Raw genomic sequence first — 24,598 nt, 5'->3', positions numbered from 1 at the left:
TGGCTTAAGGCCATGTGGGACTCTACACATGGACTAATAGACTTTAACACACGCCTGTAACGTGGAAAGAAGCTCTGGACACTGGGCTGTTCCTGGGACCCCAGCTGCACCTTTCCCAGGACTGGCTTCTTTCAATATACTTCAGCTCCGCTAACCGTTTTGGTCCTCTGACTTCATTCTTCGATTTCATCAGACAATGAACTCGGACTCAAACACCCCACATTTTTGTTTCAGTTCCTTAGAAACGTAGGGTCTTGAAGGCTTATCTCATTGAGATAAACAGTGTATCTTCACATAATTCATATTATACAATTTTTACTATTCCAAAAAATACATTCATCTGTTTACAGATAAAAACATAATTCTATTCACATTAGATGTCATATTCTAATTCATATATATATATACACATATATATGTATATATGTGTATATATATGTGTATGTGTGTGTATATATATATATATATATATATGATCAAATAAAAAACCTGATTAGATGGGCACACGTATATTATTTAAGTAAGTAACTGAGATGCTGCTCTTCACATTTTTACTAAAACAGCCTGAAGCATGCAAGGTCAGAGGCTTAACCCCGCTGAGAGGTGGACAAGCATGACATTGGTTCTAACCAGTGTCTGTGCATTAATGCATTTTCCTGGGTTAAGTAGTTGCTCCTGAAGATGGCTCAATATTCTTCCAAAGTTTTCTCTTTATGTAAGAGGTCTCCAACTTCACCGACACAAGTATGACGCCTACAGGAGAAGAGCTAGAGAAAATTCTCTGCAGAAAATTCCTCACAAATACCAGAGTTTAACATCGGCTTAACAGTCACAAACACACAATTCCCAAACTACACCTCTAGTCTATAGGATTCAGAACTGAACTGAGTTTATGAGCCGTGTTATTGTTTAAACCGTATAAATAAAACCTACATTGTTTCGGTAAAGCTTCTGTACAAATGCAGAACAGCCGGGGCTGAATATATTCTATTAATAATGCAATATTGAGTTTGGTATTGACTTTAAGAAGTATTATCGCCTCCTTGACTAACCCTTAGCTGCCAGCAGACGCTGCCTCAGGCCAGTACACACCTAATTGCTCGGTAAAAAGGCCGTTTCCCTACCTCATTGAGCCGCATGATGTGATAAATTTGCCTCAGGTACTCGCTGCCACCTGGTTTGTGGCAGATATCCAGGACCATCATGTTTATTTTCTGCTCAGTCAGTTCAAGAGCAATATCTCCTTCTTCTAAGGCTGTGCTTTTCTCTATTGTCATAAGTGCACTAAATACAAAGAATGCATAGACATATCAGTGGTGAAGAGTTGTAAAGATGGAAAATAATCAGAGAGGTTGAGTGTGGAGAGTCAATGCAAGTCTCATATCAAAGCACCCATAAAGACTTTGCTCAAGTAGGTAAGCCTTCCCATACCGCTGCTGCTCCTGTAAACAGTGCCTTGGAACTAAGCACCTGAAAGCATTTTTAAAAAATGGAATCATTTCTTTTTAAAACATTCCTTTATTGCATTTACACTCCTACCTATAAAACATTTTCCCATTACTGCAATTGTTGAAATTGCCATAATCATGGGATGAAAACAAAACATTTCTTTTTAAGAACATGTATGAAATAATTTGTATTTTCTCTTTGAGGATAAAAAAGTATCTTTGATGCTGGAAATAGCTTTGGTATTCTGTCTTTGGTCCATTCCTCTTTACACCTGTCTTAGAACACATTAGAGACTAATTAAAGTGTCAAAGGGAGAGTCTATTATGCTAAATATAGGTTGGGTGCTTCCTGGCCCTGTGCTTACCACTGGGTGTTTTAAATTGGCCTTTGGACACTTGTTGCCTTTTTAAAATATATGCCTCCCTCTCCTGTTTCTTCTTGGTAACAGATATTTAGTAAAAGTCACTACCCTGATTATTCTTCTAGGAAAAAGGATCTATTATCAGAACTCATATACTTATTATTGATTTCAATCATTATTTACATAGTAATAATGGATGGCATAATTCTTTTAAAAGTTCCCAAACAAAAAGTGCAAAATAAATCATGATATTCAACTTACATCATATATATTCCACACTAATTTTCTTATTGCAGTTTCTATTTGGATCATGTTAGGCTTTGCAATCTAAATATTCTAAAGAAAACGCATAGTTTTCCTCTGTTTCCCAGACTAAACGAAATTTAATGTGGTGTAATCAGCTATATACTGCAGTTCATTACTGAGATTTTGCCATGATTATAAAATTAGTTCTGCTAAGAGTCAGTGCCGCTGACCTGAAGACTGAACCAAATGATACCCAGCTGCTGGACATTAACTTTTATATTGCTTCCACATGTAGCTGCAAAACATCCTTCTTAAAAAAAACACACACCAAAAACTTGATGTTCATATCAGCCTTGCAAACCCTACTCTTAGAGATTTTCATTAGCTAGAGTAAGTCTTTAAACAAACAAAAAGACCTTGTTTCAGTAAAAGAAGTTTGTCAATGTTCTGAAGCTGCCTATAGGATGCGAGCAAAATTCCTCATCAGGTTTTGCACAGGCTGACATTGAAAAAGTTGAGGTCCTCTGACAAAAGAGTGCCTCGGTGTCAGCCCCGGAATTGTATCCTTTCCTGTCCATCACTGTGCAGGTGAAGCACATGATTGGATTCAGTCAATGCTGTGATTAATGAGTTCCTCTCTGGATTTGGGACTGCATATCAATCATGTCATTAGGGAGAATGTGCCCTGAAAGAGGCAGACCTTAGCCAAGGAATAACTGCATTAATCTTAATCTGTATATGCACCCAGCCAGCCAAGTCAGGGTCACCATGATGAAAAACAATAATCTTCAACTCGACAAATTACTTTGCAAAGACAGACATTTCTTTACTTTTGGAGCTGTGTGTTCTCCAGAATCTAAGTTGACTGTTTACAGCTTGCGTGTTACTACAAAGTGAAGGTTATTTTAATGAATAGTAATGCTTTCAGGCAGGATGCAAGACAAGCAACGCTTACAGCTGCCGCCTTTCCACTGTGGTTATTTGCACAATTTCCATAAAATCAAAGTTAAATCTGGATGCAAGTGAAAGAAATCGAGCTAAACGATATTGTGTAGTTCCAAGAAAAGCTTCATGGAAAATTAAGATTTCATTGATCTTAACAGAAGAACTATTTAGTTTAAATGCTTCCATTCTCATACTTAAAAAAAAAAATTATGGTAAAGCCAAGGCAACTTTCCACCTATACACAGACATCATTGTTTAAAATACATTTTCCTCCTGGTATAGATCTATGACACAAATGATCATTGATTTATGAGAACTATGTAGCTCTGAAAGTTTACTTGTATACCAGATACTCAACTTCAAATCAAAGAAGAAACATTTCTATAGCTCTCAAATCCTGTAAGAAATTACCTAAAGTCAATGAATAAGCCAGATTGAACCCTTTTTAAAATAAATGTAACTTTAAATAACTTTAAAGTAATAATAATAAAGAACTTTAAAATTTGTTTTTTCAAAATATTGATGTTACTGGAGAAATTGAGAAAGACACAACATTGTGCTAATTACATGATTATGTAATATATATATATGCAGAATCTTTGAGGGCTGTCAAACATTTTTAAAAGTCAGCCACTAGTCATTTTGGTTGTATGTTGCAACAGATAGCTAAACAGCCAAATATTAGCTAGACAACTCCCTACAAAGGAGATACCACATGTGTTGGTGTTGTTTGTAAAATGCTTAAACTAAAATAGACTTTTAAAGAAACAATTTTACTTATGGATTCCTGTATGTGGCCCCCTTGTATATGACTGAGACACACTTTAAACTGATCTTATTGCTATAGGGCCTCCTAAATCAGCAGTACCATCAATTTAACTTCGGAACTATAATCAGATCCACTATTTTTACTCTTCTTAGTCTCTTCCTTTCATAACCACTGCAATGGAGAATGGCATCTGGCCTTAATCTTTAAATCATTGGATAAAAGCCTGTAAACCGGTATCAAATGCAAATGTAAAGATTCAGAAGGTCATTGTCAATGTTACTAAGCTTTTGCCTGACTGCTATTGTTATTTTTACCCACAGAACATCCTAGAACTAAATTTCTAGAAATCAGTATGACAAAGCCAGGAAAAATCATGATTATTGACATTTCCCTATTTGGATTAATACTAGTATAATGTTTTACAGATTAATATAAACCAGTAAAGAGTAATTTGTTATAAAAGTAACCAGTGAGGTCAATGTATTTTAGTAGTTTATAAATAACAAATGCTTACTAGTTTTGTTTCACTTTTTTTTTTTTTTTTTCTTAGAGGGAGAGGAAGAGAGAGAAACATCAATAGGTTGCCTCCCACACACCCTGGACCAGGAATTGAACCTGAACCTTTTGGTGTACAGGACAATGCTCCAACCAACCGAGCCATCCAGCCAGGGCCAAGTTTTAAGTTTGATGCTAAGAACTTTATGGATGTTATTGAACTTCTCAAAACAACTCTGTCAGGTTGGTATCATCCCTTAAAATCAGGCTTTGAGAAAGATTCCATAATTTGCACAAGACGGCCCACTTACTAGTACAAGGGATTTGTATTTGTCCATCAGATTCCAAAGCCTGAGCTCTTTATCACTACCATGTACTAGGAAAATTAGCAACTTGTAGTCGTTTCAGGAAGAAAGTTATAATTGTATCTGCTGGCAACATGAGTATATTTTAAAAGAATGGGGGACAGTGTGTGTGTGAGTGCTGTAAAAAAAAAAAAAAAAAAGGTGGGGCTGACTTAGTGATCTGCAGGCCATATGAGCCGTGATTCCTTTATCCATATCATGCAATTCTATACTGAAGAAGGGAGGACTCTATGTACATATTTAAATTCAGCAGGGACCCTTAAAAATGTCAGCAATACCACAAATCATTTAGCTCTTGGTGACAAACCTATGAGAAGGCTGACATTTTCATACAGAAACAGCTGGGTGTGTTTATAGCTCCAGTGTGATATGCCCCAGTTGCCCTCTGGGATTCTTACATTACCAGATGAAAAATGTGTACCTTTTTGACAATCAGGTACACAGAAAGCAATAAAAAGCCTTTTATATCCATTAATTCCTTCTTAATTTAATCTCCATGCCCAATCCATTTGCAAAATGCTCCAAGCCATCCACTAGATACCTGTTTGCACACTGAAAAGGAGTGAAACCAAATTCTCCTGGTTTAACTACCACCCTTTTAATCAGAAACCTTAAGATGGTGACTGAACAGGTATAATGTTCCAGTGTATCAATGGGTCTCAAATTTTAATAAGACAAGGAATGTCTTACAATCCAGTTTTCAATGGAATATTTATCTTTTTTTTTATATTCATCAAATTCCCATGAAGTTACCATTGCTGCCTGTCTGACAATTTTGTTGTTGCTGTTTATTGATAATTTGTTATTGTGAATGTATTTGATGAAAATTTAGTGAAAAAAACAAACAACAAAAACATTGCTTTACCATTTGGTGCTCAATTTCCTGGCTTTCAGCAATTGGCCTTTAATCCAGTTGGGTTTTTGTTGCTCAATGCTCTGTATGACCTTTTGGGTCATTTGATTAGGGCTACTTGTCTGCTCTCCCATGATGCCTTTCAAACACATACAGATTAAACTGAGTTTCTCTTTACTCCATCTGTCAAGGGAAGCACCTGTTAAAAGTTCCACAGTGTTTCCATCCTCAAATATCCGACATATAATTACAATCAAGTTCCAGACAAGCAGGCTAGCTTTCTTCAAGTCAACAAAGTTTTCTGACATTTTTCTCTCAGACAGAAAAAAGAAGTATTTAATTGGGGGAGGCAAACATGCAATCACCGTAGGTAACTTGCTGATTACAATAGATACTGCCTGAGCAGCAAGCCTTGTGAAGCCTGGGGAAGAAAAGAAAGAAAAGGTGTGATTAATATTAGCATTTGCGTTCCATCACTGAGCTGTTTTGAGTGTTGTGTGGGGATGTCTAATCTTTGTGGAGAAAATTGTTGAGAAGAACAAGTGCTTGACATATTCCGACAGAACTCTACTGGGGTCCCCTGCAGTACTGCCTGAAATTACCCAAATGTCAAACTTAGTTTTCTCTCCTATAAATGAAGATTAGAAAATTCAGAATTATTAGTTTTATTTTTATCTATTAAGACTGTGGGCTTAAAGGGCCCAGATGTCCTCAACTAACAAATGTAGCCAATGCAGAGCACTGCTGCTGGACTCTGTGCTCTTCATGCCCACAAGCCTTTCTCCTGCTCCCTTGGCCTCCATGTCAGAATCATTTAATCTCTTGTCAAGATTGGCTCCACTTCCTTTAGTTCATCGCCTAAATGTTACCACCTCACCATCCCATCTAAAGCAGACCCTTCATGCCCTTCCTATCCCAGCCCAAGTCCCTCCTTCTCATTAGACACCAATTTGTTGTTTTTATTATAGCACTTAGTATCACCTAATTATTATTTCCTTTATTTGTTCATTATCTGTCACCCTCCACTAGAATTTAAGCTCCATGAAGCCACTGCTGTATCCCCATCACTTACTAGTAGTACCTCATTTATACCAGTTGTTCAATAAATATTTGTTGAGTAAATGAGTCAACAAACTTTCATGGTTACCTCTATTACTCTGCTTCTTTGAGACTCATGCTAGTTACTCGTTCTACTAACACCTCTTAAAGGTGGGTATTTGCTAAGAAGTCCGTGGCTCATTAACCGATGATTCTGCACACTCTCCTTTGCTTAGTGTTATTTCTCTGAAGGACTTAACTGATGCTCCCTCTTTATATCAGAGCTTCTCCACTTGGGCACTATTGACATTTTGGGCTGGATAAGGAGGAGCTGTCCTGACACTGTTGGATGTTTTAACAGGATCTCTGGCCTCTATCCACTAGATGCCAGTAGCACCTACCTCAGTTGTGATGACCAAGCATTGCCAAATGTCTCCTGGGGGCAAAAGCTTCCCTGGCTGAGAATCATTTTCTAGATGACTCCAGAATCTTCAATCTTGGCCTTTCTCCAGGGTAGCAATCCTAAAACTTTAGTTCCCTGTTGGGTATCCAATTTCTCTGCCCTAGTCATCATTAACTCAGTGTAACTAAAACCAAATTCATTGTTTTCCTCACAAACTGTCTTGGCCCTCTTTAGGCTTCTGAATATCTCATCAATCTCACATGGAATGCCCTTTCTTTTCATAAGTCACCCACATTCTTCAACTCTTGTTTCAAAGTCCTCTCCTCCTATGAATTTATTTGAACATATTTATTACTCATATGATTATAATGGGAATTAGATCCATAATGTGCCATGGTGTACCATATTTTTTATTATCATCTATTATTATTTACATTACATTGTTACTTATGTTATCATGAGTTAGACTAAAAGTTCCTCAAGAGCATGGGGAAAATTCATTGCTTCCTGAGTATCCCACAAAGCTGGGCACAGTGTTTTAATCCACTATCTACATAAATTAATTTGAACCTTGGTACTAAGTGAGAAGTCAAAAGAACATAGCTTTGAGTCTTTCAGTAAAACATTTATTGTTTTTACTTAACAAAAATAATAAAATTTTCAAGATATTTTCTACTTTGATTTAAAGAAGTCAATCTGCTCTATAAAGTGTAAGCTCTTGGAAAACATATGTCTAGTCTCAAAAATTCAGAATCATTTAAAAAATTAACTAGAGCATGTTTTTCTTTAACTTTGTAAACTAGGTCCAACATATATTTGAATGATCTCATAAAACTGCTGTTTTAAGTAAATTAATAAATGTGAAAGTACCTACTTAGATACTTGGTAAAAAATAGTTTCTCAATAAATATTTTCTTTTCATTCAAATATACGTATATGCTTATATGAGGGTTAAAACATAAAACAAATTAAGAGACTCCTTTGTGACCCCTCTTCTCTGTGTTCTTAAATTATTTTAAATTTTATGCTTCTTTACCTGTCTGTGTCTCATATTCCCCATTCTACTGTCATTTATTTTAGTTAAAAGATTATCTATATAATGAAAGCGTAATATGCTAATTAGACTGAACATCCTTCTGGATGTCCTTCTTTCCAGACAAAGCCACAGTGGGCGGGGCCGTGGAAGAGGCAGCAGAGGCCCCCCTGGCAGCTGTGTAGTGGGTGGGAGCCGGGGCCAAGGCCCTTGCACAAATTTCGTGCTTTGAGCCTCTAGTATCTTACATTCTGCTTATCCTAGAGAGGGTTTAACTACAGACACCAAGTAAACATTTGACCATCTAAGTAGATTTCAGGTAAAGATTACAGTCCTCTTCACACCTGCACTTCTTATATTTTATAAAATCTGAGCACTCCAGGTACTCAAATCCCCAACTACTTCATTAAAGCTTAAGGTAAATTCCAGTACCAGAACCTTTAGGCTGATAACAAATTAATAAATCCATTCTACAAGTCACAGGAGCTCTTAGTCTATGATGATGTTAACAACACACCAAGGAGGGATCTTTTAAGAATGCCACACACTTATTTTTCTGTCTTTATTTAAATAACCTGACTTCTATCTTAGCCACATATATGTAACATATTGTAAGAGCCATCCTGATTTTGAAGCTGATAAAGTGCGAAAAAAAATTGTCTTAGAATAAATGCAATGTAACATCTATAGTTATGTATTTGTCATTTCTTTTTTCCAATGCATATATTCCTGACAATAATATATTTTGTGTATTGTAAAATATGCAAAGGGAAAATTTGCAATGAATGAGATAAAGACAAAATAATGTCTTAAAATTAATTAAAAAATTTTACTAATAGTATAAAATGTCAACAATAATTTATTGAGTAAGGATAATATGATTTAATATGCTTTCTTATTTTTTAAATCTAGGCTTAACACTCTATGAAAAGTGATTCAAAGTTTGGTTTGCTTCCATACTTGGTTTCAATGGCTGTCACAGGGGGAAAACCACTACCTGAATATACATAGAGCCACCTGGCACTTGCTTTTCAATCACAGCCACCAAATAGGCGTAGGCTGTTGTTGAAATGTGACTCATAATTATTCATCATTCAGGATGTCAATTAGTTCTTGCAAACAAATTGAAAAATATTTTGGTTTTGTATTTTTAAGCAAAATGCTCAAAAATCACTTAAACTCTTATGTGAAACTAGAGGCCTGGTGCATGAAAATTAATGCACTGGAGGGGGGGGGGTCCCTCAGCCAGGCCTGCCCCCTCTCATAGTCCGGGAGCCCTCAGGGGCGGGAGGCAACCTGGCAATCAGGGGAAGGCGATGCCCCCATCACACCTCTGCTGCTGCCACTGCCGACAGCTCAAGCCTTGGCCGGCCCTAGTTACCTGAGCCTCAGGCAGCCCTGGGTGGCTGGTCAGCTGCCATCTGAGGCTTGCCTGTGCCTCGGGCCGGCCCTGGGCGGCTGGGAGGCTGGGGGACACTGAAGGCAGGCACGCAGAGCTGAGGGGACTGGGTGCCGCCATCTTGTGGCTGTGGGCGCTGCCATCTTTGAGGGCGTGGCAGTCAATTAGCATATTCCCGCCTTATTGGCTGTGGGCACCACCATCTTTGTGAGAGCATGAAGGTCAATTAGCATATTCCCTCTTTATTAGGATGTTTTAATTGTGTTAGAAAATTCTATTTCTAAGTTCTTAAGTGTGCAGTATAAAATTTGTATAAGTGATGGTGGTTTTTATAAAACGAATATTTCCATTTTTTAATAAAATAAACTCACTTAATGACTTCAGAGAGTATGTTGTATATTTTTGCCATCGATTTCTTTCTCGACTATCTGCATGTGAACAATGCATACACTCTTCTTGCGGTGCTACCTGTATTCTCTCCAGAATCCAGTTTCAGTTAAAGCAGTTACTCCAACAGTTCCCATAAAGCATTCTTTTTACTTAAAAAGTAATTTACTGCTAAGGAAATATGTTCTTCAGTATATTTTTCATTTAATTGTTGACAAAGAAATAAAACTAGTTCTTTGTGGATTTGCCTCTTGAAATAAGGGAGCAAGTACCTAAGCTGATCTATATAAGAAACAGCTGAACTTTCATTCAACTCTTCCATAAATCTCCTACTTTGTATAATTTATTGTAATATTTATTTCTTTATAGCTTCGGTGTTTTCTAGGCAGTGGTATTTGCTGACAAAGAAATAAAGATGTGCATTTTAGTTTGTCACCAGAGTGTTTTCCATGTTCAGTCGTTTCCATTGTGTTAGGACAAGCAAATGTTCCCTTATGCTAGTGAGTATTTGTCTTTTAATAAGTCACAATCTTCAAAAAAGCTCTCTAAACATTTATCTTTACTTCAACAAAATATGCAAAGTATTGGATTAAATACATTTGACTTAAAACATTGCTGGAAACTATTAGAGGTTTGTCTTCATGTTTTGAATGCTTGGTTTTGAAATCTTTTGCTAATCAAGACAACTTCAAACTATTACTAGTTAACATCTCAAGGCACAATATTCACTCAGGAAGGTCTCATATTTAACATCAATGTAATATTTCAAATGGTTTTTCCACACATTTCCTTTTTTATTGTTTTTTTCCCCCCTAAATCTGATCTGATAATTATTGTTTTTCCTTATACTATGGCTGAGAAAGAGCTCATGTTAAGAATAGAAATGATCGCTTCTCGGCCTTTTGGCTAAGATCAAGTGAACAATAGAAATGTGTGAGCTTTTTCACTTTGGCCTTGTTTGCTCTTCCTTGCTTTCTCAGCATTAATTTTAAACTGCATTTGATTTGTTGGTTTACAGGAATATGTTAAAGCCACTGGTTTGTTTTGTGATGACTCATTTTGTTAAAACTAGATTCTGAAATGCAAAGGACATTCTTAATTCATTACTGTATGCTAAAAGCTAATGAAAGAGTGAGTTACCCTGTCTACCACTATCCAACAATATTGTCCCCAACACATGACTGGCTCACACAACAAGGAATTGTCTTGTACATCCCCCAAGATGTTTGTACCTATTTGAAAATAGTAGTACAAGTTTTCAAGCACCAAGAGGAGATATCTTATTTAAACTTTATCTCTGGCCTCCACCCCAGTGCCTAGTAGTAGTAGTAGTAATTCACCTAGTAAATATCTACTGAAAGAATAAGTGACAATGTCTGGCATGTAAAATACTATCCTTCTTGTATATGATAATGAAAAGAGAGGTTGAGCACTCTCAGTCTAAAAGAGGGCAGAAAAGAAGAACAGTGGTGTTCTCCTATTGTCATATCCACCAGGAACACACAAAATGCTGCATAAAGTCTTTTATATAATTATGTGACTTGGCACCCCTTCATGGCTATCTATTGGAGAAGTGCTGTACTTTTACTCTTAGTGATCATTTTACAAAGATCATTTAGTAAGGAAAACCACACTTACTAGGATCTACAATGTAAGTATTTTTTGGAACCAGAGGTTGTTAATTTGTTATGGAAGAATTTCAAAATGCTTTTAGAAAGCAAAATAGTTCATGAATAGAATGACTAGAAAGCCACAAGCAAAATGGTGGCACTCCTATGATGTGCTATGTTAGTGATAGGTCATGTCTCCTGAATTGTTCAAAATCTATGAAATACCCAAAAGCTAGAATGAAGAGTGATGGCAAGAACTCAGACAAGGCAGAACTTAAGTAATGAAAAGGTGACATTTTCCATTTTCAATTAAATGGCTTTACTAGATTCAAAGGCAGTTTAATAGGGCTTAGACAGAATTAAAACATTACTATGAAAGGTCACAGATAGATAATTGATTTGTTTCTAATGCAAGGTTGTTGGATAAGAGCCACATTATTTAGGATCTTCATGAAGAAGAATGAAAGGCTAGCCTCTTCAATTGACTTGAGTGGGTTCAGCTGGAATATTTTACTGTTGACAGTTACTTTAGAGCTAGTGAAAAAATATTCTTTTTAAAAGATGAATATATTGCTTTTCATTTGTTCAAGAAATGAACAAAAGACTGGAGCTGAAGACCATAAGTGCTTGCTTTTTGCCCATTGACCAGATAATTAGAACTATCAGCATTATTTATTGTAGCATGAGGTTTTTATTTTTACCTAAAGCTGTCTTTTTTTGGTAATGACAAACGTGTGTTTTTTAAAGCCTGCTTTTTCTCAATACACCTTTAAAGGTTTTAAAATTGTTTCTTGTCTAATGAAGTTGAAAATTTTAAGGACCTTATTTTTAATTTATAATAAAAGTTTACAACTTGATTTTTTTTCAAAAACGTCAACAAACTGCAAGCACCTGTAATAAAGGTCTTAAATAATTGTCAAGAAATGAATATAAAAAGGAAAGTTATATTTTTAAAAATCCTAAAGAAGATTCATGAATACAGATAGATACATAATATATATTCAAAGGAATCTTGAGAATTTCTTATAAAGTAGAAACATCTAGGTAGGAATACACCATTTAAAAAAGAGAGGACTTGATTAATAAAGTCAATTAATAATGTAAGTAACTGATGGTTCTTAAGTACACTTGGTAGATGCACTGCCTTGAATAGGAACAATGCACTAAATTCAGAACCTTTGGTATTAGAGAAAAAATACCCTGTCAGAAAAATATGTGGTTACTAAATGGGGTGCTATCTTTTACTTAAAAGCCACATATATAAGTGTATTGACAAGAGGAAAGATAGTTATAATTGGTGGTTGAGGGGAAAAACTTCAAGGAAAGAATAACTAAGCTAAATATCATAGCAATCCTCTTGAGAGTATGAATTTTGGAATATTCGGTCGATTTAAAGGAAATTAGTCAAAATCATGTGACTAGTCTGTGAATACTGCATGGATACAAAATGTTACAGAAATTTCAGAATTGGTAGTTAAATAAAGAAAATGATCATTTGAGTCATTTTCATTTCTAGTTTCCTTGATCATATGATTCAGAGAAAAGAAAATAACAGGTCCCAAATATACATGGTAAAAATAAGACTAATATCATTTACAAATCTCATTATTTTTAGCATTTTACTTGACCTCATATCCTAGAAAATTGATTCTCTAGGGATGTGTTCTTACAGATAAACAAATATACCTTTACTTGATTCTCTCCTTTTTGTTTCTTTTGGAATATAGTTCCATTCTTTTGGAATGCTCTCACGCAGACGTTCAGGAACACCATGCTTGTTTAAGTTTGTCTCGCAGTTTCTCCCAGAGCTCATCACAGATATGATCTGCTGTACAATGTCCTTGACAGCGTCAGTCAGTGCCAGTCTCAAGCATCGGATGACCTCTTGCTCGGACTCCATGCATGTTGAGACTTTAAAACCAGATAGCATATTATAGTTAGCAGAATATGGCAATATTTTGTGCCTTATTCAATTGGGAATTCAGTTTCTCAATGATCTAATATAAATATAGGAAAGGAGAGCATCTTTTAATCTAGAAATCATAAAAAAGTTTCTTGATAATAAAGCGAATAGAAATTAAAATAACTGAAAAACTATATTTACTTGTAGTTTGGAACTCGACTGTTGCAAATATAAATGACCTTCTTAGATGACAATTTGGCAATAATATCAAAAGCTCTAACCTTCACTTACCTGTTAATTCATTTACTCCTTCTCTATAACTTTATTCTCAGAAATTAATTATGGTTATAGAAAGGATATAAAAATTGGAAAAAATCTAAATGTCCAATAATTGGTAATTTATTTAATTAGCCAAGGTAAATCTATCTACACAATAAAGCCATGTATTGTTTAGTATAAAAATAAAAGCAGATTAGAGTATGACATGTAATTTTATTAAAAATACATATCTACATACACACATAAAAATTAAAATATATACTTTTCAATGTTAATGATGATTTTCCTCTTCCATTACTTCTTCTTTTAAATTTTTGGCCTTACTTCCCTCTCTTTTTCCCTCTACCTCTGCCTTTCTTTCTTCCTTCTTTCTGCTACCCTGACTTATTTCTTACTAGAGGCCCGGTGCACGAAATTCGTGCACAGGTAGGGTCCCTAGGCCTGGCTGGTGATCAGGGCCGATTGGGGCCTTCTAGCTGCTGGCCAGCGCCTTCCTTCATTCCGTGCTGTCCCCTGGTGGTCAGCACACGTCATAGTGAGAGATCGAACTCCTGGTCTCCCGGTCGAACTCCTGAGGGGACACTTTGCATATTAGCCTTTTTATATATATATAGATTATTTGTATTATTCACTATGATATATTATTGTGTGATAAATGCAATAAAATATTTTAAAAATATAACTTCAAAATCCTGGGGCCATCACTTGAATTAATATAGAAAAGCACCTATATCTTTTTTCTCTCTCAAATTTCAAGGTGATATTTCTCAAGTGACTCAAGCTATTGTTAAAACAACTATGGTGAAGATCTGGGTAATATAAAATATTTAGAATTTATTTTTTTAACATGGCACAATCATCATTAGGTAAGCTATCGTTCTTTATGAGAATGGTGGAAGATATAGTGTCTATCTTTTTAATGATGTTTCGAGACTTTAATTCATTGAAAGACATAAAGAAGCCTTCTTTCTATATTAATAATTAATATTCATTTTGGTTCAACTCTTTGGAGTCATGGATTAAAATAATCTCAGGTATCTAAAAATTCTAGAAAGTCAGAACTTACCCTATTTCTTATTGTTAAAGGGGTATGTTTATTCCTTTTAAAGTTAAATTAAAATATTTAAAATAATAGAGAAAAATAATAGCTCTATCTCAAAGTTTATAGAAATTAATTTGTGTAAAATAACTGGTAGGTAGTAAAAAAACTGTTACCTAAGATAAAAGTTTTCTTACAATGTTACAGTGTTGGGGCTGCCCAGTTTTCTCTTGATTCAGGGTTCTGCAACACCTTGATAATGAGATACTATAGGGAGGATTAAACAATAGCCACAGATGCCTATGGTAGAAATAAGATACAGGTAAAGAAAAAGGAGAAATGGGAGATGAGGGAATAGAGGAAAGAGAATAAGTGGCAAGGTCTCATTTCTGATTGCATAAAAAGAGCTTGAAAGTCACCATTATGTCCTAACAACAAATAAAAAGCTGAACAGATAAAAAAAATCAACAACTCTTCTTGAATTGGTAAAAGGTGAAGACACGAGGAAAACTGGAGAGACAGGCAAATACAGGAAGTCATGTCTGACTGGATTGAGGACTCAGAAGCAGAAACCATCATGAAAAGCAGTGGTAAGATAGGAAAATATGGAGTGTAATGAATTGCTGGAGGTTCGGTTAGACAAATCTAAGAGTTAAAACTCCAGAAAGACCCTGTCGGGCAGGGGGAGCTGCCACACTTTTGTGAGTTTTACCTCCACTAGTTTCCCACAATAAATGTCCCTAGTGCTTCCAGCATGGGGATGGGGAAAGAAACATTTTGAAATAGACCAGAGCACTCTTCTTCTTAAGGCATGCTCTCAGGAGAAACTACTAAAACAGAGCCTAGCCCAATGGGATTATCAGAGCCTAACCTGGATGGAAGAAAATGCCCAACTCTAGCCCACTCCAGCCACACTCTATTGTCTAAGGGGGAAGAAAAAAATTGAGAAACATTTATGAAGTATACCATCCAGAGGCACAGACTCACTAAAAAACTGATACCTAATCTTCGGACTATGGATAACTTACCCTCCCCCCTCACATCTCCATCACATTATTGAAGATCTATTTAGAGTAGTCCCTTTTACCCAGTATATTAAGTCCAGCTTTCCAGAAAGAAATTAAAAGATATACAAACAAAAAAATATCTCCCCAAAACAAAAAACAAAACAAAACACCCACACAATTTGAAAAGAAAAAGCAAGCATCAGAAACAGACATAACAAGATGTTAGAATGATCAGAACAGGGAACTTAAACACCTATGATTGATACGTTAAATGTGCTAATGGATAAAATAGACAGCATAAAAGAACAAAGGGGCAATATAAATAGAGAGATGAAAGTCTTAAGAACTACCTCTCCTCCCAAAATAATACTAGAGATCAAAAACACTGTAACAACAATGAAGAAAGCCTTTCATGGGCTTATTAGTAATCTGAACATAGCTGATGAAAGAAACTCTGAGCTTAAGGATATGTCAATAGAAACCTCCAAAACTGAACAGCAAGGAGAACAAAAAGAAAAGAAAAGAAAAGAAACCAGAACAGAATATCCAAGGACTATGGGAAAACTGCAAAAGTTGTAACATATGTATAATGGAAATAGAATAAAGAGAGAAAAAAAAAACACACAGAATAAATTTTTAAAACAATAATGAACAAAAATTTTCCCAAATTAATGTCAAACACAAATCACAGGAAGTTAAGAGAACTCCAAGCAGGATAAATACTTTAAAAACTATGTCTAGACATATTATTTTCAAACTATAGAAAAATCAAAGATAAATAAAAACTCCTGAAAGAAACCATAGGGAAAAAGATATCTTACATTTAGAGGAACAAACATAAGAATTGCATTTGACTTCTTAGAAACCATGCAACTAAGAAGAGAGTGAAGTGAAATATTTAAAGTGTTGAAAGAAAAAAAATCAATCTAGAATTCTATATCCTGCAAAATGATCCTTCGAAAGTAAATGAGACAAACAACAATTGAGGGGATTTGTTGCCAGTAGACTAGCCTTGCAAGAAATGTTAAAAGAAGTTCTTTAGAGAGAAAGAAAATAATATAGGTCGAAACTCAACTTTACATAAAGAACACTGAAGAAGGAATAAGTGAAGGTAAAATTAAAACTTTTCTTATTCATAATTGATCTAACAGACAAGTTTGTTCAAAATAATAATTACCAACAATGTATTAACTCATACATTGATTATATTTGCATATGTTTATACTTCTGTATGTTTATATATAAGTGAAATGAATAACAATGATACAAGAAATGGGAGGGAGACATTAGAATTATTTTATTATTATAAGGTATAATTGTTATAGTGTTATTTGCAAGTAGACTTGGATTAGTTTCAAACTTTCTCTATATATGTTGCAAACTCTAGGGCAACCACTTTATAAAGTAAAAAGAAAGTAGTATAACTGATATGCTAAGAAAAGAGAAATGTAAATGATGTAATTGATTAATGGACTAACGTGATAACCACTGTCTAAGTTATCATCCTTTGTTTTACCAAGATATTAAGTTTGGAGATTTAAAGTCAAGAAAACAATGTGAGAATCTTTATACCTGGCCCTGAACATGGGGCAATCCATGAGCACTTCCTCTTCAGGTATGTAAACTGGTTTTTACCATCTGCTCTAGCTACAGGCATAACACTACAAATGAGAAAATATATTGTCCCCAAAAGAATGATAGGATGCCTTGTAGAGAGAGGCACCATTGTCATCATAATAAGTGCCTTTTACATTTGAAGAAAATTGACCATTAGTTTTATCCATCGGTTCATTGAATAAATGCACCCTAAAGCCACAAGATATTTTTTCACATCTTACTAGGGTCTTATATGTTAAATAGCAAAACATAATCTCTGACAGATATTAAATTAAATTTTTATGAGAGAACACTTCCTAATAATCTGCATCACATAATTTTTCCTCTCCCCTCCCCTCACCTTGTCTCAAGAATACTTAATTTTGATAGGAACTAATAGCTAATGACTTGCAAAAGAAGCCTTTATACTGAAAACAAACCAAAAACAATGATAACATTTTACAAATAACAGATACAGCAAAACTGATATCATTACAACTTTTAAAACACCTTTAAATATACATTTAGGTATCATTAGAATGCTTCTTTTAAAATTATAGATTTCTCATACCTGGAATGTTATATAAAAAGTCCCATAATTGTTCTTCTTCCATGTAGCTCACAAAAACATTCCCAAATATTTGTGGAGAAAAACTGCAATAGTATAGTATTTTAAAGATGGCTTCCACCAAGCTGGATACTTGCTTCATAGTATTTTCTGTATCAGGACCTTGTTCTTGAAAGGTGTGTTCTTGGAAATAATAGAAATGACAGTAAGATAAGTATCTGCGAATGTGATTACCTTTTTATAACTTATCCTGGAATAATGCTGTAAAAGTGCATTTGATTAATAGTAAGAGAAATGCCACATTCTTTGAGAGCAATGGCTCATCTAACTCAGTATTGTTTCTGAGATACTCATGAGTGTATGTGGAAGAAAAATTGTGAGAAGGACCACAATGACATCACTAGTCCTTTGATGAGCATCCCTAGTTTCCTTTTATGTCAAAAATGTTTTTTTCTCTTTAAGAAAACATTTTGATTCTTTTATTTCATTTAAAAGTAATACACATTCATTCTAGAAATCATAAAAAAACCTATTAAGGAAACTAAAATTCTACTCATAAGTGATATTCACTATATTTGGTATAATATTTATTAATATTATATACAAATATACATAAATGAATATAGGTATGTATAACTTAAATGACAAACATAATTATTGTATATATACCCATTTGTTATCTAAAATCTATTTAAAACTAGTTAAATCTTTGTATCTCTTTTTGGAATTTGTGTTCTGAATACTACTATACCCTTTATTCAGAACATAAAATTCATGGAAAATTCACATTTATAGTGTTCTCAGAATTATGCTACCAATTATACAAGTAAATTTAAATTTGTTTTTCAAACCTGTAGGCCCTATCATTTCAGAATTAAGAAGTTTATCAACTGATTTCTCAATAAAACTATTTTAGGAATTCACACAAAGTTACAGCTATCTTAATTGCCCTTTAAGGCCTTCCTTTGGTTTTATTATAACTTCCTCAAAAATCAGTAATCAAGAACTTATATGCACATATGCATAACCCATGGGCACAGACAACAATGTGGGAAGGCCTGGGGGGAAATGGGGGTCAATGGGAGAGAAGAGGGGAACATATATAATACTTTCAGCAATACAAATAAATTACAAAAAATAAATAAAGAGTTTCAGCGCAGTCAGTGTGACTCAGTGGTTGAGTGGCAACCTAAGAACCAGGAGATCATGGTTTGATTCCTGGTCGGGACACATGCCCAGGTGTGGGCTCTAACCCCAGCGTGGGGGGCACAGGAGGCAGCTGATCAATCATTCTCTCTCATCACTGATGTTTCTGTCTCTTTCTCCCTCTCCCTTCCTCTCTAAAATCAATAAAAAATATATTAAAAAGAAATTCCTATACTTTTGTATCTATAGGTTGGACTGGAAAAGTGAAATCATAATTTATATTTTGTTTGGATAATTAGTATCATATGCTCAGTATCATAATGTAAACCATTTATTTAATTAAAGATGACTCATATCTTATCTCTTATACTTAAATATCTTAAATAAATATAATCTAGATTATTTTGTAATGAGTACATTTCTTTTTCTTGCTCATTTAGAAGCTCATCACTTTGTTTCCTCCTGATGATTTTATTCCTGTCATTTGATTTTCATGATCTAGAACTCAATGTTATCTGCAAACTAAGAAATAGCACCATAGACTTTATGTAGAGGAAATTTCTTGTTCTTGCTTTCCTAATATCTATTTCGGCTCTGCTGGTGGTTTAGTGGGAGGAGAGGGGGAAGTTAGGGCAGCTGGAGGGGTGGAGGGATGAGCTTAGACTGGAGAGCAGTGTTGACAAGCCACATATTTAAAGCCATATTCTCTGACCCAGGGTTAACCAATAATAAAGCTGCTATTTTGAATTCCTTCTGCTTTCTCCTTTATCTACCAAATGGTTTATACATTATATAAACAAATGCAAGATTTGGAAACAGATTGTCTTTTCAATAACACTGGAGGCCCTTTCACTGCAGTCATTATTTTAAACTCCTTTTGAAAAATGAACTTGTTAGTGCTTCAAAGGAAGGGTGGTGTCGGGCAAGGAACTCCACCACAACCCACCAGGAGACTCTGTTTATTGCCACCAAAGATTTACCATACATGGTGTGCTAGCACTTTGCTTTCCAAGACTGCTTAATGTTTTCTTCCTATGAGAATGCTGTTAATGACAAGCTCCTGCTGAGTCACTGAAATGGATTTGGCAGCGATGCTGTGGAAGAGTGTGCCATGAGCTTAGGGATGCTGAATTAACCAGGCACTAACAGGCATCCCTAACCAAAGGGAGTCAGAGACTCACGTTAGACAGGTATGAGAGAGAAAGTGCAAGAATAGTAAGTATAGCATATAATACAAGGACTCCAAACCTAAAACACTAGACCAATAAATTAATACCTGAGGAAAAGGGGGTGGAGTATCATATGAAAATCGCTTTAGGGAAGCACTAGTCCATTCAAGAAATTAACAAAAAATTGAAACCTGTCTTGAAAAATAGTTTTGAAAATGTTGTAGTTTTTTTTTATAAAAACCGAACAATCGATATAAAGACCTACCATTTACTTGTTTTCAATTAAACATTACTCCATTATTACCTTTTTCCCTAAAACTATTCTTATTTTGGCAAATTTTGAAATTTTAAAAAAGAAAATCCCACGTAATGGGTCTTAAACATAAAGACAAAATAATCATTCTTTTTAGGGCTCCTCTTTCCCAAGTTTTATCCTAAAGTGCTCATCTACAAATTGAAGTGCAGCACTAACAACTTATTCTATGCTGTTTTCTTCAGTACCCAAATAGACACTAAACATCAGATTTCTCTTGAATACCCACTGTCTCAATTCAGCGCTATGATTATAGTGAGATGGGACACAGGTCTTTATTGAATACCCACAATGGTACAAGCACTAAACAAAGTATTTTACATACATTTTTCAATTTGTCTTGAACCTCACAAAAACTCGATGAGGCGAATGTCATCTCCATTTTTTTTAACAGATGAAGAAACTGAGTCTTAAAGAGCCTGACACAATAAAGTAGAAAAGCACTCTCAATCATCAAGAAAATAGCTACCTTCAGTAAAAGTTTATACTTGGGCAATTGATTCCAATTCCTTGAAAACTGATAAACTCATCTATACAGAATTCTGTATGCTTAAAAATTATTTTGTATTATTTACATATTTATAAATGTACCTAGGCAGACCTTTTTGAAACAGTTTTGGCTGTATCTGCTTATATCTACTAGAGTTTTCCTCCACAGTTTTTATAAGGTGAGATTTTCAAAGTGCATTTCATGGGATGTTAATGAATAGTACTTATGTTTTGGAAATGCTGGCTTCAACAATATTAAATGTGGGTTTTTTTTCTGCAGTATTTCTCAGAGCCTTTAGTTACTCGTGCCCTGTAAACCTCCAAGAAGAATTTTAACATATAGTAAGCAGTGTTTCTACAGTATTTTTGACCATGAAACCCTTTCCTAGTATTGCATCTGGCAGGACTACTATAAAATTGAACCTAGGATTCATGGCTCTCATGTTTGCAAATGGACTCCAATTAACTACAAGCCCTTTAGGTGAGCAGTTCTAATGGTAAGGAAGCAAGGTGGGAACACAAAGGGTATTCTACTTAAGAGAGTCACTGGAAAATAAATGATTGCTAATCAGGTCACCAATGTTGGATTTTATTTTAATTCAACTGAATTATTTGTGGAGCAAAGAGGGATTTTGCTTTAGCAGTGTGCACTGGCAAGAATAACAAAGCACAGCCAAAGCAGTTGTTTAAAAACTTTGCCTCCTAAACCCACAGATTTCTACCAAGGTCTATCTGGTTAAGAAACATAATGAGATTACTGTATATGATGGGCAGGCAGATGCCTTACAGAGAGGTCAGTAAGTGTCTGGTCAATAAATGAATAAATGTTTGTTGAGTGAGTAAATGAAATTCCTCTAGCACCTGTGAAATAGTGGCCTAGCTTCTTTTTGAAATCTTACAGTGCTGGGATAGCCACTGACATTCAAGGTAGCCAGTCCCTCTGCTAGACAGCTCAAGTTAGCAAACATCGCTCTTATCAGAAAGGACTATCAAAATATAGGCTAGTCTTTTTAGTGGATAAAGAAAAGAAGCAAATTTTTTCATATGTCTATTGGCTATCTACAATGAGGTATCACCTCACACCTGCCAGAATGGCTATCGTCAATAAATCAACAAACAATGCTGACAAGGATATAGAGAAAAGGGAACCCTCATACATTGCTGGTGGGAATGCAGACTGGTACAGCCACTGTGGAAAACAGTATGGAGTTTCCTCTTAAAAATGGAACTGCTGTTTGACCCAGTGATCTCACTTCTGGGAATCCTATATAATAAAAGCCTAATATGCTAAGTGTCTGGCTGTCCGGTCGGTCGTTCAACCAATCAAAGTGTTATATGCTAATGATAAGCTAAGGCCACTCAACCGCTCGCTATGATGAGCACTGACCACCGGGGGGGGGCAGACAGTCAACTGGTCGACCAGTTGCTATGACGTCCACTGACCACCAGGGGGCAGATGCTCCAACTGGTAGGTGAGCTTGCTGATGGGGTCCAGCTGATCGAGACTGAGCAAGATGGGCCAGACACACCCTGGAACCCTTCCACTGTCCCTCCCCAGCTGGCCAACCTCCCATGTCCCTCTCTGGCCCTGATCGTGCATCAGTGGGGTTCCTTGCAATCGGGCTGAGGGACATCCCCCCTGAGTGCATGAATTTCGTGCACTGGGCCTCTAGTATATCATAAGAATCCTGAAATATATCATAAGAATTCTGAAACTGATTAGAAAGAATACGTATATGCACTTCTTTATTCATAGCAGCATTATTTACAATAGCTAAGATCTGGAAACAGACCAAGTGCCCATCAGTAGATGAGTGGATTAAAAAGCGATACAATTACACAATGGAATACTATCTGGCTATAAAAAAGGAGCACTTACCCTTTAAGACACCATGGATGGACCTGGAGATTATTATGCTAAGCAAAATAAACCAGTCAGAGAAAGACAAATATCACATGATCTCACTCATATGTGAAATCTAATGAACAAAATAAACTGATGAAGAAAATAGGTCCAGAGGCATGGATACATGTTACAGATTGGTAGATGGCAGAGGGAGGGATGAGAAGAGATTAACCAAAGAACATAAAAAAAATATATTCATAACCCATGAACATGGGGTGAGACAGGGGCTGGGTGAAGGGGAGTCAGGGGAAGAGGGGAAATGGAGGACATCTGTAATACTGTCAACAACAACAACAACAAAAAAACCACCAAAAGAAAAGAAACAGAGTGTTGTAAATGACTTACTTATTTAACATGGGGGTGAGAATTCAGGTTTTCTGACCGACCGCCAAAATCCATCTCCTTCTAACTTGTTCCTAAGCACGTCCATTTGCTGAGTTGGACAGCCTATTTTGTTCTTTTGTTTGTTTTTTTTACAAGAAAACTAAATATTTGAAGACAGCTATCTTGCCTCCTCTAGTCTTTTCTTCTCCAAGTCAGACATACCTAGTTTGTTTAAGCAAGGTATGGCCTCATTTCTACTGAATATCGTTATCACTTTTCTCTGTGTTGACTCTTAAGTGGGCAATAACCCTGTAAACACTTTGTGCCAAGAAAGACCATGGTACTGCAGACAATGCCTGATGACCACTAAGCATGGGTGGACTAATTGGTCCAAATTCTGCAGCTGCAGCCCTAAAGAGTAAGAGGTGAGTTTTGAGGCAAGGCTATTTCAAAGAGAAATCCCTTCTGTAGGAAGAGACCAAGCCTGTCTGTCTAGTGGAATGCCTGCCCAGGCCTTGGGAGAGAAGCGAAAGCTCCATGCTGGGGTGTGTGCAGGCCTCCTTTCCAAGTGACCACACTGCAGAGAAGTGAGAAAACCACCTGGGAGCCTGGGTGCTGCACAATTCTCTAGAACAAGGGTTGGCAACTACAGCCCAGTCGACAAATCAAGCCTGCCACCTGCTTTTTTTATGGTCCACAGCTAAGAATGGTTCTTAAATGGTGAAAATACATTTGAAATATAATATGCTTTGAGACATGCAAAAACCATGTGAATTCAAATTTCAGTGTCCATAAATAAAGTTCAGATAGAATACAGCTGATGGGTCTTGAGACATGCTACTCCAAAATATGGTGGGTGAGAAGATTCTAGATGCCCTTACACAACATTTCAAATGTTCTGCACATGGGAAGAATTTGGCACATATGTGGGACAATTGAATGCTCATTGGTGCTCGAGTAGCTGCCTTTTTCCTCAAGACATTTCTGAGTGACATTGCTGATATAAAGATAGGTGTACCAGTTAATAATGGCGGATTTTGTAATCAAAGAAAACACGATAATTTCAAGAGAAACATCAAAAGTGCGTTATTCAAAGTAATGTCCATCACTAGCTACACATTTCCCCCATCTTTCAGGTAATTTGTGGATACCGTCCCAATAGAACTTTTCTTGTTTTGAGGCAAACCATTCAGAGACCCAATTTTCCTCTTCTTCATACGTTTTGAAGTGCTGCTCAGAAAGTGCGTGTGCCATCCATCAGAACAAGTGGTAATCTGAAGGAGCAAGGTCTGGTGAATACAGCGGGTGGGTTAATACTTCCCAGGCAAGATCTTTTAATGTGTCTTTAACTGGTTTTGAAGTGTGTGATGGTGCATTATCACGAAGCAAAATTACTTTGCCGTGCTTTCTGGCACACTCTGGTCATTTTATGGTTCAAATTGATTATTTGTTGTCGGTAGCAATCAGTATTAACGGTTTCACCTGGTTTTAGAAGCTCATAATACA

General features: G+C 35.8%; 1 protein-coding gene across 1 annotated transcript in view; it reads right to left on the bottom strand.

The window, feature by feature from the left end:
- The window catches only part of KIAA0825 (KIAA0825 ortholog), a 353,187-nt gene that overhangs the window by 182,967 nt on the left and 145,622 nt on the right, over positions 1-24,598 (bottom strand). Inside the window, exons 15-18 of the mRNA XM_028139797.2 lie at positions 17,749-17,928; positions 13,040-13,264; positions 5,496-5,904; positions 1,125-1,284 (exon numbers count right to left, since the gene is read on the bottom strand). Of these exons, the coding sequence (XP_027995598.2) occupies positions 1,125-1,284; positions 5,496-5,904; positions 13,040-13,264; positions 17,749-17,928 (974 nt within the window). The remainder of the gene's footprint in view (positions 1-1,124; positions 1,285-5,495; positions 5,905-13,039; positions 13,265-17,748; positions 17,929-24,598) is intronic.

The sequence above is a fragment of the Eptesicus fuscus genome, chromosome 4, assembly GCF_027574615.1.
Source record: "Eptesicus fuscus isolate TK198812 chromosome 4, DD_ASM_mEF_20220401, whole genome shotgun sequence".
Classification (NCBI taxonomy): domain Eukaryota; kingdom Metazoa; phylum Chordata; class Mammalia; order Chiroptera; family Vespertilionidae; genus Eptesicus; species Eptesicus fuscus.
Note: the sequence above shows the minus strand (reverse complement) of the source record. Positions and strands in the feature narration are given on the sequence as shown.